The sequence below is a fragment of the Lipotes vexillifer genome, unplaced genomic scaffold (genome assembly GCF_000442215.2).
Source record: "Lipotes vexillifer unplaced genomic scaffold, Lipotes_vexillifer_v1.1 scaffold664, whole genome shotgun sequence".
In the NCBI taxonomy this organism is placed as follows: Eukaryota; Metazoa; Chordata; class Mammalia; order Artiodactyla; family Lipotidae; genus Lipotes; species Lipotes vexillifer.
This window is the reverse complement of record NW_006782421.1, coordinates 1464172-1477841: the sequence shown is the minus strand read 5'-3', so window position 1 is coordinate 1477841 and position 13670 is coordinate 1464172. Positions and strand designations below refer to the sequence as shown.

The window sequence follows — 13670 nt, the reverse complement described above, 5'->3', positions numbered from 1 at the left end:
GTAGGGAAACTAGGAATCAATAGTAAAACTGGAAAATTCATAATTATGTGGAAATTAGATAACACACTCATAGTCAAGAAGTCAAAAAAGAAAAGGGAAATCAGAAAATATCTTGAGACAAATGAAAATGAAAACACAACATACCAAAACTTATGGGATGCAGTGAAAGCAGTGCTATGAGGGGAATTTATAGTTGTAAAATCTTACATTAAAAAAGAAAAATCTGACATCAACAACCTAAATTTACATCTTAAGGAACTAGGAAAAGAACAAACTCTGAAGCTAGCAGGAGAAAGGAAATAAAACAGAACATGGGAAAACATTAGAGAAAATCATGGAAACCACTAGGAAAAAAAGACAACAAATCAGTCATGAAAGAAGAGACATTGCAACTGATTTTACAGAAATAAAACATTATAAGTGAGTACAATGAGCAGTTGTCAATCAACACATTGGGTAGCCTAGATGAAGTGGATAATTTCCTAGAAACACAGTCTACCAAGACTGAATCATGAAGAAATAGAAAATCTATTTCTATTTCTAGAACAGACCTATAAATAGTAAGCAGATTGAAGCAGTATTCAAAAACCTTCCAACAAAGAAAAGCCTAGGACCAGATAGCTTCACTGGTGAACTCTATCAAACATTTAAAGAATAGTTAACAACAATCCAAACTCTTAAACTCTTCCAAAATTGAAGAGGAGGGAATAAATACTTCCAGATTCGTGGTATGAGGCCAGCATTACTGTGATAACCAAAGCCAGACAAAGACACTACAAGAAAACTACAAACCAATATTCCTGATGAATATTGATGAAAAAACCCTGAAAAAAATACTAGTAAACAATTCAACAGCACATTAAAAGGATTATACACCATGACAAAGTGGGATGGATATATTCACGGAATGCAAGGAAAATTTGACAAATGAAGCAATCATTATAGTACACCACATTAACAGAATGATGGAGAAGAAACACGTGATCATCTCAGTTGATGCAGAAAAAGCATGTGACAAAATTTAACACCCTTTCATGATAAAAATACTTGACAGACTACGAATAGAAGGAAACCAAATAATAAAGGCCGTATACGAAAAGCCCACAGCTAACAGCATACTTAAGAGTGAAAGCAGAAGTTTTACCTTTAAGAGCAGTAATAAGACAGGGATGCCCACTCTCATCACTTCTATTCCACATAGTACTGGAAGTCCTAACCAGAGCAATGAGGCAAGAAAAAGAAAGAAAATCATCGAAATTGAAAAGAGAAGAAAAATGATCTCTGTTCACAAATGATATGATCTTACATATAGAAAGCTAAATATTCCACAAAAAACTATTAGCACTATTAAACAAATTAATAAAGTAGCAGGATACAAAACCAACAAATAAAAATCAGTCACAATTTTATACAGTAACAGTGAACGATCAAAAGGAAATTAAGAAGACAGTTCCATTTACAACAGGGTCAAAAAGAATAAAATACTTAGGAATAAACTTAACCAAGGACTTGTACACTAAAAACTCTACAAAATATTGTTGTGAGGAATTTAAAAAGACACCAGTAAATGGAAAGACATGAGTTCATGGACTGGAAGACTTAATATTATTAAGATGTACAATACAACCCAAAGTGATATATTGAATAATATTGGGTTGGGTCACATGGGAAACCCGAATGAACGTTTTGGCCAACCCAATACAATCCCTGTCAAAATTCCAGTGGCTTTTTTTTTTCTTTTCAGAAAAGGAAAAATACTTCCTAAAAGTCGTATGGAATCTCAAGTGACACTGAATAGCTAAAACAGTCTTGGAAAAGAAAAGCAAAACTGGAATTCTAACATTTTCTAATTTCAAAACTTCCTACAATGCCACAGTAATCTAAACAGTGTCATGCTATCCTCAAAGGATAGAGTGAGCTTTCTGCACCAGTGTGCAGTTTTAATCTTACCTCCCTTCTAGTAGCTAGCACCTCATAATAGAGATTAAAGAGGTGTGGAAAGAAGAGGTAAAAAGTGGCTATAAAATTGCTAGAGTTGAAAAAAATAATCAGAAATGTTACAGCCATGTAAATAGTTTTAATCTACTTTTCTATCATTATTATTTTGGATATAGCAAGGATAGATTTCCCAACCCAGGTATAGTGGTCTTCCTGTTTCTGGGAAACAAGGCTATTTTGCAGGACGGTCAATGCTGATGCTAGTCTAAGATACATGAAGGAAAGAGAGAACTGTACATAACCCTACAGTTCACTTTCACGTTTGGTGTTTGTGCAGGGAAACGTGGGAAGCTAGATCTGTTGCCAGTTTTATTTACCTTTTGTAATGAACATATTTTTTTTTTTTGCATTTTAAATAAAAAATAACTAGCAGTTTTTGAATTAAATAAGTTTCTTGCTTGGCTACACTGAGATGCTAAAAACACTTGGAGAGAGCACCAAAAATATATATAAGTCCACACACCTTTGGAGATTCTAGATGTTCTTTGTACTCGGTGTTTGTTGAAGCAAAGAGGAAATGTACCCAAACCAACCTCTATGCAAAGGACAGACACCACTGTAAATGTGAGTGTGCCCGTTAACACATAATACACTGACCAAATTTGGTAAGTGAGGCACCACAATTTGTCAGTGTTAATGATATAGAGGCCACGGTACTTAGGTACCTGTATGTAGCAATCAATAAAGCATTTTTTTTCCCTTATGACTTCATGTTTTATGAAGATGATGCAAAGACTGTTGGGAATGATCTTTAACAAACTATAGAAGGGGTGTCGTCTGCTCTGATATCAGTCTGTGGTTCCTATTCACAAAGCTCCTTGAGGAGAGAGACTGTCTTGCTCACAATTATATTCCTAAGGCCTGTCACTGTACCATGGAGCACAGTTAATAACTCAGTTATTTGTTAAATGAATATGAATGACTGAACAAATTAATGATTGGGTAAATTAATAAAAAAGTCTGCTGCTGGCATAAAGACAGACATATAGACTAATAGATTAGAATAGAGAGCCCAGAGATAAGCCCTTGCATATATGGTCAAATGATTTTTGACAAGGGTGCCAAGACCATTCAATAGGAAAAGGACAGTCTTTTCAACAAATGGTGTGGCAAAACTGGATATTCACATGCAAAAGAATGAAGTTGGACTCTTACTTTTTACTATATATAAAAATGAACGCAAAATGGATCAAATACCTAAAGGTAAAAGCTACAAACTACAGAACTCTTAAAAGAAAATATCGGGGGAAAGCTTCATGACGATGGATTTGGCATTGATTTATTGGATATGATACCAAAAGCACAAGCAACAACCAAAAAAAGCTGTAGATAAATTGGACCATGTCAAAATTAAAAACTTTTGTGCATCAAAGGACGCAGTCAGCAGAGTGAAAAGGCAACCCATGGAATGGGAGAAAATATTCGCAAATCACCTACCTGAAAAAGGGTTAATATTCAGAGTATGTGAAGAACCCCACAGTTCAACAACAACAAAAACAAACAACCTGATTAAAAAGTGGGCAAAGGACTTGAATAGACATTTCTCCAAAAAAATGATCAGTAATCATTCTGGAAATGCAAGTCAAAACCATAATGAGATACCATCTATTAGGATGGCTACTATAAAACAAACAAACAAAACAAGTGTTTGGCAAGGATGTGGAGAAGTTGGACCCTTCTGTACTGTTGGTGGGAATGTAAAATAGTGTACTGTGGTTGAACACCGTCAGCTCATCAAAAAATTAAAAATACAATTACCATATCATACAGAAATCCCACTTCCGTGTATATATCCAAAATAATTGAAAACAGGGACCCAAACAGATATTTGTATAGCCCTGTACATAGCATCATTATTTTCCGTAGCCAAAAGATGGACGCATCCCAAGTATCCATCAATGGATGAATGCATAAAAATGTGGCATATAATACAATGGAATATTCTTGAGCCTTAAAAAGGAAGGAAATTCCGACACATGTTACAACATGGGTGAACCTTGAAGATATTATGCTAAGGCAGATAAGCCAGTCACAAAATGAAAAATACTGTATAATTCCACTTATATGAAATATAAATTCATAGAGGCAGAAAGTAGAATGGTGTTTGCCAGGGGCTGAGGGGAGAGGAGAAAGGGAAGTTACTGTTTAATAGGTAGAGTGTTTCAGTCTTGGGAAGATGGAAAAACTCTAGAGATGGATGGTGATGGTGGTTGCACAACACTGTGATTGTACTTCCAACCACTGAACTGAACACTTAAAAGTGGTTAAGATGGTGAATTTTATGTTCCATGTATTTTGCCACAGTTAAAAATTTAAAAATGGGAGAGAAAACACAAATAAGCAATGTCAGGAATGAATGAAAGAGGAGGCTCCACAGATCCTACAGACATTCAGAATATGATGAGGTGGGAATTCCCTCGTGGTCCAGTGGTTAGGACTCCTCACTTTCACTGCTAGGGGCCCGGGTTTGATCCCTGGTCAGGGAAGTAAGATCCTGCAAGCACGTGGCATGGCCAAAAAAAAAAAAAAAAAAAAAAATGTGTAATGAGGCTATTATAAACAACTTTGTATCAGTGAAAATTTGGATGAAATAGAAGAATTCCTTAAAAGACAAGAAGAAATGGGGAATCTGAGTATCCCTATAGTTAACCAAAGAAGTTTATTTTATAATTAACTACCTTCCTATAAAGAAATTTGTAAGCCCAGATGGCTTCCTTGGTGAATTCTATCAGGCTTTTATGGAAGAAATGATATCATCCTACATGAATTTTTTTCAGGAAATAGAGAAAGAGGGAATGCTTCCCAACTCACTTTAAGTCTGTATTACTTTGTTTTCAAAAGAAGACAGACATTCCCAGAATGTAAAACTACATACCAATATTCCTGCATGAATATAGATTTAAAAATTCTTAATTAGCATGTTGTATCCAGAAAATATACAAAGGGTATTATATCATGAATAGATAGTGCTCCCCGCATATAGAGAAAATATTCTAAATACATATATCTGATAAATGATTTGTGTCTAGAGTATGTGCAACTCAAGGAAAAGTAGACAACAATCCAATTAATGTGCAAAAGATTTTACAGACACTTCACAAAATGTATATATAAATAAATGGCTAATGTACACACATGAAAAGATGGACATCATCCTTTATCAGGGAAATGAAAATTATAAAGCACAATGTGATACCACTGTACACCCATTAGAATGGCTAAAATGATAAAGACAGAAAACCAAGTATGGTGACAATGAGATGAAACTGGAAGTCTCATACAGTGTTAATGGGAATATAAAGTGCCACCACCACTTTGGAAAACAGTTTACCAATTTCTTACAAAGTTTTAGATAATTTACCATATGACCTCACAATTCTGTTCCTACATGTCAAGAGAAATGAAAATGTGTGTCCACATAAATTCTTGAATGTCCATAGCAGCTTTATTCATAATAGCCAAATCTGGAGACAAGTGTCCATCAGTACATGAATCAAAAAGGAAATTAAGGTTCATGCATATAATGGAATACTCCTAATCAATAAAAAGAAATGAACTTTGATACATGCAACAACATGGCTAAATCTCTCTTCCTTAATGAGAGGAGCCAGACATAAAAAGTGCATTCTGTTTGATTCCATATAGAAGAGATTCTGCAAAATGCAGGTTGCCTGGGTTTGTGGGAGGGAGTAGATTGATTGCCAAGGAGGCCAAGAGAACTTCTGGATGTGATGGAAAGAATCTGTATCTTCATTGTACTGGTTACACAGGTATATACATTTGTCAAAACTCTACATTTTAAATGGTTATGGCTTTACGGTACATAAATTATACCTCAATAAACCTAATAAAAATCATATCTAGGTGTAGGTGAGACTTTCCTGGTGTGGCTTCTTCCATTGAAAACACCTGTGAACTAAAGTTGTAAATTACCTTTGGTGAGAGAGGGGCTGGTGAGAGAGGGGCTGGAGAATTCCCATTTAAAAAACAGGGAAAATGGGAGACACAAACCAATGACAGTTCTATAGAAATTCTGAAATCTAGCAGGTGCTGGTTGCCAGTTTCTTGATTAGGGCTTAGTGCTGCTTCCTGGAAGTGTTCTTCATGGTTCTCTGCTCTGTCTTTTGGGTTCTTGACTTTTCCTTCTGAATTATCTTTTTTTTTCTTTCTTTTTAACAGAAGCAATGATTTGTTTTAAGCTGAGTAGTTTTCCCAGCCTGCCTCCTGTTTATAGGAATTTGGGGAACCAAATGCCTCTTTTCACTTTTTTTTTTTTTTTTTTTAATTTTTAAAAATTATTTTTGGTTGCATTGGGTCTTCATTGCTGCATGCGGGCTTTCTCTAGTTGCAGCGAGTGGGGGTTACTCTTCATCGCGGTGCGTGGGCTTCTCACTGCAGTGGCTTCTCTTGTTGCGGAGCACGGGCTGTAGGGCGTGTGGGCTTCCGTAGTTGTAGCACGAGGGCTCAGTAGTTGTGGCGCACGGGCTTAGTTGCTCCGTGGCATGTGGGATCTTCCCGGACCAGGGATCAAACCCGTGTCCCCTGCATTGGCAGGCGGATTCTTAACCACTGCGCCACCAGGGAAGTCCCCCCTCTTTTCACTTTGAACTCTGTCCTTTCATACGACGAGTCTAGTTCCTTGGCTTTGAGGCCATGTCTGTGTTCCTTGCCTTTCCAGGGCACAAAGCTTCTTATAAGCCAGAACTTTCCAAAGTGGTCACCAGCACGGATTTTCAGCTTCTTCTCAAGAACAAGGAACTCCATCCCTGCTTCTGGTTTCTTGATGAGTTTGACTTTGTCCTTCTACTTAGAGGAACTTTGATTCTCTCCTACTTGTCCAGAGTCATACTTCCTGCTCTTTCTAGCTGTCTCTGAAACCAGAGCCTGGCAGACCTTCAGTTCCTGTCCTTTTTATGACATTACATTTTTTTAAATTAAAGTACAGTTGATTTACGATATTATATTAGTTTCAGGCATACTACTAGTGATTCGGTATTTTTATAGATTATATTCCATTTAAAGTTATTATAAAATATTGGCTATATTCCCTGTGCTGTACAATATATCCTTGTATCTTATTTATTTTATACATAGTGGTTTGTACCTCTTAATCCCCTCCTCCTACCTTGTTCCTCCCCCCACCCCTCTCGCTACTGGTAACAATTAGCTTGTGAGTCTGTTTCTGTTTTGTTATACTTGTTTGCTTTGTTTTTTAGATTTCACATATAAATGATAACATTCAGTGTTTGCCTTTCTCTGTCTAACTTATTTCATTTAGCATAATACATTTTAGGTCCATCCATGTTGTTGCAAAGGGCAAAATTTTATTCCTTTTTACGGCTGAGTAGTATTCCATTGTATATAGGTACCGCACCTTCATCCATTCATCTGTTCATGGACACCTAGGTTGCTTCCATGTCTTGGCTATTGTAAATAGTGCTGCTGTGAACATTGGGGTGCATGTATCTTTTTGAATTAGTGTTTTCATTTTCTTTGCATATATACCCAGGAGTGGAATCCCTGGATCATATGGTAGTTCTATTTTTAGTTTTTTGAGGACGATCCTTACTGTTTTCCATAGTGGCTCCACCAATTTACATACCCACTAACAGGGTGCTAGGTTTTCCTTTTTTCCACATCCTCACCAACATTTATTTGTGGTCTTTTTGACAATAGCATGGCATTACATTTTGGGGGTATTTTTTGGGCATTGCATTTTTGTCCGAGCTAAAAGAGATGTTCTAGGTTATTCCTTTAGGTTTTTCTCCAATGCAGTCTTGACTGGCATTGTCACTACTATTTCTTTAATTATTATTTTCCCAGTTTCTGTTTTATATATGCCTTCTGGAATTCATATTATTTTGATGTGAGAGATTTTGAATTTATCTTCCTTATCTGTTGCACTTTTATTTATTATATTCATCCCTTAATTTTTTTGTGTGTTCTCAGAATATTTCTTAAAGTAGTTTTCTAATTCACTGATTTGATTTTACGCTATATTTTATCAGCCATTCTCTTCTTACATTGTGGTTTTAAAATTTGGTAATCGTGTTTTTCATTTTTAAGCACATTTTTATGATCACAGATTGTTTATTTCCTTTTTATATCTGAAATGTCTACTTGAATCACATTGAGGACACAAATTAAAAAGACATTTTAGAAATTTTCCATATGTATAAGTTTCTTTTGCAGGAAGAAATTCAGTCAGTCTTTGTTTAGACTTTTAAAGCTTATTATATGTCTCATTACTTATCTCTTTATTTTTATAGTGACAAGTCTATGTTTCTGTAGTATTTGGAATCAGCAAAGATGCTGGGAGAACGTTTCTGGATTGTCGTTGAAATATTTTAGCATTAGGAAAAAGTGAAAGGGAAAAACTTACATTTCCTCTAGTTTTACCCCTCCAGAGGAGGAAGGAGGCACTTGGACGTCAGGGAATCTTACTCATACACCGAGACCCTGCTTTCTGGGCTAGCTTGGCACCCACACGTGAATGAGCCACAGTCCCTCCTCCTCATTGGCACAAGCTCCGTAGTCCTGACCTCGCTGTAATCGTGTCCCCCGTACCAACGGTAGGCTGTCTTCATAAGCACCATGACTTGCTGTTTATTCTCTGTGGCAGGCAGCACCTGCTGTTCTTCCTAAAGGATAACACAGGGTTAAGCTTTGCCCCCTGCCCTCTGTCTCCCTGTTCACCCTGACCTCCAGCCCCATCACTGTGAATCTGAGCCGTCTTTGTGCCTCCTTAGAGTTCCAGTTAATTGTGTTTCCAGCTGGAGTCATTATCAGTGGCAAGAGATGAAACTTCTGTGCTTAATGCCCTATGCTTCTTGTGCCAGCTGGATCTTAGCAATGATACTGACCTCCTTCTTTAGTTGGCTCAACTGCCTTCACAAGAAGCTCACTTCAGCAATGCCTCTGCTTTACTTGGCCTGCACTGGAGCATGTTTCAGGGGAAATAGAATGAATTTAGTTTTGGGCATGTTGAATTGGAGGTAGGGCTATTCAGTTTGTGTTTGCAATGGGGTTGGAGGCCAAGAGAGTAGTTTGGGCTGGAGATGTAGATTGGTAATCAGAGCTTCTCCTTATTATTTGAAAAACTAATAGTATATTGGATTGACCAGGGAAAGCACATAAAAGGAAAATAAATATGGTTAGACACAGAACCCCAGGGATTATAGCATGTATGAGATGGGCAGAGAAAGAAAAGCTAGTGAAAAAGCTGTGAAGGAGATTTCTAAAGGACCGGATAGGAACCAGGAAAGAATGGTTCTGTGGAGCCAATAAATGTGGCATCTTTAAAGCACCACCCCTAATGTTTTAGTGAGAGCAGCCAGGGTAAGAACAGATCGCGGCTCATTTGCTTGAGCACCTAGGGGATCAATGCTGACTTTACTTACAGCACTTTCAGGATGAGTGGAAGTCAGATTGTAGTTGATTGGAAAGGACATGGCAGGGTAGGACATAGATTCAATAACTTATTTTGAAAATTTACTAAGAAGGGGAAGAGGTAGGATCGGTACAGAAGACAGCTACATGTGACTTAAAAGGATGTGTTGTTTTATGTATGCACCCTGTGTAATAAATAGATAAATGTTTCAGTCCTCTTTTTTATTAATATTTTCTATGAGAGGAATTACTTTTAATATTTAAGCATTTTTCAATTTTTAAGTATCACTCTTTTTATGATTGTTTAATCTATTCTTAAAGAAGAACAGGCCACTTCTTAGTATGGTATATCAGGGTGTCTCTTCCCACATACTAAGTTTTAAATGCTTTATATCAGCTCAAGCACACTGGCTGATGAGATTATTCTCAAAATATTACTTTATCTCCTTTTCTCATTTATTTTTAAGTATTTGGATATCTGGACTACTGAGTAGGGGTATAAAAAAATCCACAGCTCTCTTTAAAACAACTTTTTCAGACATTCTCAATTACTTAGTAACTAGTCTAAGGAATGTTATTCTGTCAGTGTTAACTACCAAAAAACACATTAATTTTAATCTTGTCTTTTTGAACTACTGTTCTGTCTTTTGAGAATACTTAGTATGACCCACAACTTGTGAAGGAAATCCTGATGTGGCTAGTGGTTGAAAGTCAGTGGCTTTAATTCATCAAATAATGGTTGGTTTTCATTTTGTGTCTCTTGAAGTAACCATTCAGAGAATAGATATTTGTCATCATGGAACTTCCATTAAAGTAGCTTGAATAGAAATATCTGGGAGAGAAGTGGACATGAAGGGAAGTCGCATGTTTTCTTAGGAAACTAGATTCCCTAGGATAATGGATAAAGTAATTTATCCGTTTTCCCTGGTAGTATAAAAATATGGCAGTCCAGGAAGATGATTGCGCCAAGTGCCCTCCACATAATCCAGTTAAAGAGTTAACAATACCACATCGTATGTGTATACCACTTTTGCTCTATCCATTTCTCTGTTAATGGATACTTGGGTTGTTTCCATATCTTCAGCCTAGTGCCTAGTTAACAATGTAGTATTGTGCTCTTCAAAATTTGTTCAAAGGATAGACCTCATATTAAGTGTTCTTACAACAAAACCAAAACAAAAACAAAGGGTCACAGGGAAACTCTGGGAAGTGTTGGATATGTCTGTTACCTTGATTGTGATGATGGTATCACAGGTGTTTGCGTATGTTCAGACTCATCAAATTGCACACAATAAATATGTTCAGTTCTTTGTATGTCAATTATACCTCAATAGAGCTCTTTTTTAAAAAAGAAAAAAATATATGGGAGACTCTAGGCTAAAGTAGAATATTGAGAATGGCACTTTTTGTACTATATTTTATATGGGAGAAAAAAATCTTTCTGTTCTAATTCATCTGGAAGATTAAACTGTTTTCCTGTTTATGCTCTACTTATGTTTTACCTAAATTAACATGGCATATTTTTAAATTTAGGGCTTTGATTTATCTGTGGTTTCTGAGATGGCTTCAAATTAATCCAGACTTTCCGCTATGTGAAAGTTTTGTTATTTTATATATTTTAAGACTTCATCATGATGTGAAACATGAATCCAACAAAACTTGCTAACCTTTTAAAACAATTATCTTCTCTGAGAATGTATGCTTCAATTTTTCTCTTCCTACACGTAGGAAAAGGGGAAATACATGTGGTTTATTATAGTCCCACTTAACAATAGCATTTGTTTGTAAGCAAGCATGTGGCATTTAGGTGACATTTTATTTATAGTTTAATAAATACAAGTGGTTATTATTCGTATTTCTTTTTTCTTTGCCATTGAAACGTCATTGTTAATATAAACAGTCATATCATTTCCAAAAGGAAAAAAATATTGTAATCCTAGATTTGAATACCCCTGTGTCCTCTGAATTCCCCCAGTTCTGACTGTGACTGTTTTGGTCTCTTAATAGGGAACAATGCATTGCAAAGCTCCAAACCAGATCACAGTCTATGAGTCCAACCTACAGAGATGATGGACAGATTATTACCCCAAGGAGTTTTGTAAGATCAGATTCTACTTCTGTCTTTTTGTTTGTTTGCTTCTTGTTTTAAAATATCTCCACATAGGGCTTTCCTGGTGGCGCAGTGGTTGGGAGTCCGCCTGCCGATGCAGGGGACGCGGGTTCGTGCCCCTGGTCCGGGAAGATCCCACATGCTGTGGAGCAGCCGGGCCCATGAGCCATGGCCACTGAGCCTGCGTGTCCGGAGGCTGTGCTCCGCAATGGGAGAGGCCACAGCAGTGAGAGGCCCGCATACCGCAAAAAAAAAAAAAAAAAAAAAAAAAAATCTCCACATATTTTTAGTTTCATATTGTTAAATTCCAACGATTACTTACAAACAATAAAGTCTGAAGGTTTTGGTGAATATCCTGGTTTCAAAGAAAGTGGTGTATTTGGTATGTTCCATAGCATTCCTTCTGCTTTCTCAAAGATTCTGAGGCATCGTGTTAATCAGTCTATCATTTTTCCTGTGCATTGAAGAATAACTTTGAAAAGGTTTTGTTTTTTAGTTACTTTCCCCCTTTTACTCAGTATATGTCTAAAAATGATTAGACACACAATGGTCACAAACTTAAGAAACTGGGATTAGTTTGTGGTGAAGTAGGGAGCACTGCCTTCCTGATGAAGGTGAGCTGTTCCTATCTTGAAATAGGAATACTTCTCTTGCATGTAACTACTTAACATACATTTGGTTTGACCATGGAGCTGATGAGCATTCCGGTCATCTTGATAAAGAGAAGGACTCTGCCTGTTTCCTACAGCATAACTCTGCTTGTCTTGGGTGATGAGACTTTTAGTTACAAGCAAGTTGAATGTGAAACATGACTGTTTTAGAACATTTGCTCTGAACATAACGCCTTCCATTTTCTCCAGTGATGGAGGGTTCCAGTTTGGAACTTTAATAAATATCTGAATATAAAGAGCAGCACATTTTAGATATTTGTGAATTTATTATCAGTCATTATATTTACTCAAAATAAATAAGGGAGGTGCATTTTAAAAGACTTTCTCATTCACACACACACACACACACACACACACACACATTCAAAAAGCAAGGGACCAACAGTAGAGGCAATAATGAATTTTAACATTTTGTTCAGTAGAAATCTGGAGATTCAGTAAAATATGAAGAACATTTTTTTTCTTTTAAATTTTGAATTTTATTTTATTTATTTTTTTATGCAGCAGGTTCTTATTAGTCATCAGTTTTATACACATCAGTGTATACATGTCAATCCCAATCACCCAATTCAGCACACCACCATCCCCACCCCGCCGCGGCTTTCCCCCCTTGGTGTCCATACATTTGTTCTCTACATCTGTGTCTGAAGGACATTTTAATGTATTTTTCATCACTTCAGATAATTTAAATGACCATAGATAAATAGATTTATTTGTTAGTAGTGAGGTTTTCTAAAAGCATGAAAATGCTATACCAAGAAATTAAATTTAAATAAAATAAAATATTTTGGCTGTACTGTAGGATGTACATTATTATTTTCCACAGACTGACTTTCTGAGTTTGTAGGACTTTCAGGTCATTGTCCATTTCTGAGTACAGATCTTTGGCTGTCTTCAGTTAATTATAATTTTAATCTGGTTTGATAAGTTTGTAATATAATAAATTATATGGGAGGGAAAAGAGCATGGAATTTGATTTTATTTTTTAATAAATTTATTTATTTTTACTTATTTATTTTTGCGTATTGGGTCTTTGTTGCCGCGCGCGGGCTTTCTCTAGTTGCGGTGAGCGGGGGCTACTCTTCGTTGCGGTGCACAGGCTTCTCATTGTGGTGGCTTCTCTTGTTGCGGAGCACGGGCTCTAGGTGCACAGGCTCAGTAGTTGTGGCTCGCAGGCTCTAGAGTGCAGGCTCAGTAGTTGTGGCACATGGGCTTAGTTGCTCTGCAACATGTGGGATCTTCCCGGACCAGGGCTCGAACCCGTGTCGCCCGCATTGGCAGGCAGATTCTTAACCACTGCACCACCAGGGAAGTCCTTAATTTTTTTAAGAAGTAAAGAATTACTTTTTCATAATAAATAATTATGTTTTCATGATGTGAATCCAAAGCTTATTTCTCTTTATGTACAGTGTATGAATGAGAATTAATTTAAGAACAAAGAGCTTCTTGGACAGCAATACAAACTTCCCTGTTAACTAATTTTTTTTTTTTTTTTTTTTTTT

General features: G+C 36.6%; 1 protein-coding gene across 2 annotated transcripts in view; it reads left to right on the top strand.

Annotated features, from left to right (window-relative positions):
* CEP112 (centrosomal protein 112) overlaps positions 1–13670 on the top strand; it is a 432986-nt gene that overhangs the window by 30819 nt on the left and 388497 nt on the right. For both annotated transcript variants that reach the window (XM_007455273.1, XM_007455274.1), the window contains one exon: positions 11395–11485. In XM_007455273.1, coding sequence (XP_007455335.1) covers positions 11395–11485 — 91 coding nt within the window. The remainder of the gene's footprint in view (positions 1–11394; positions 11486–13670) is intronic.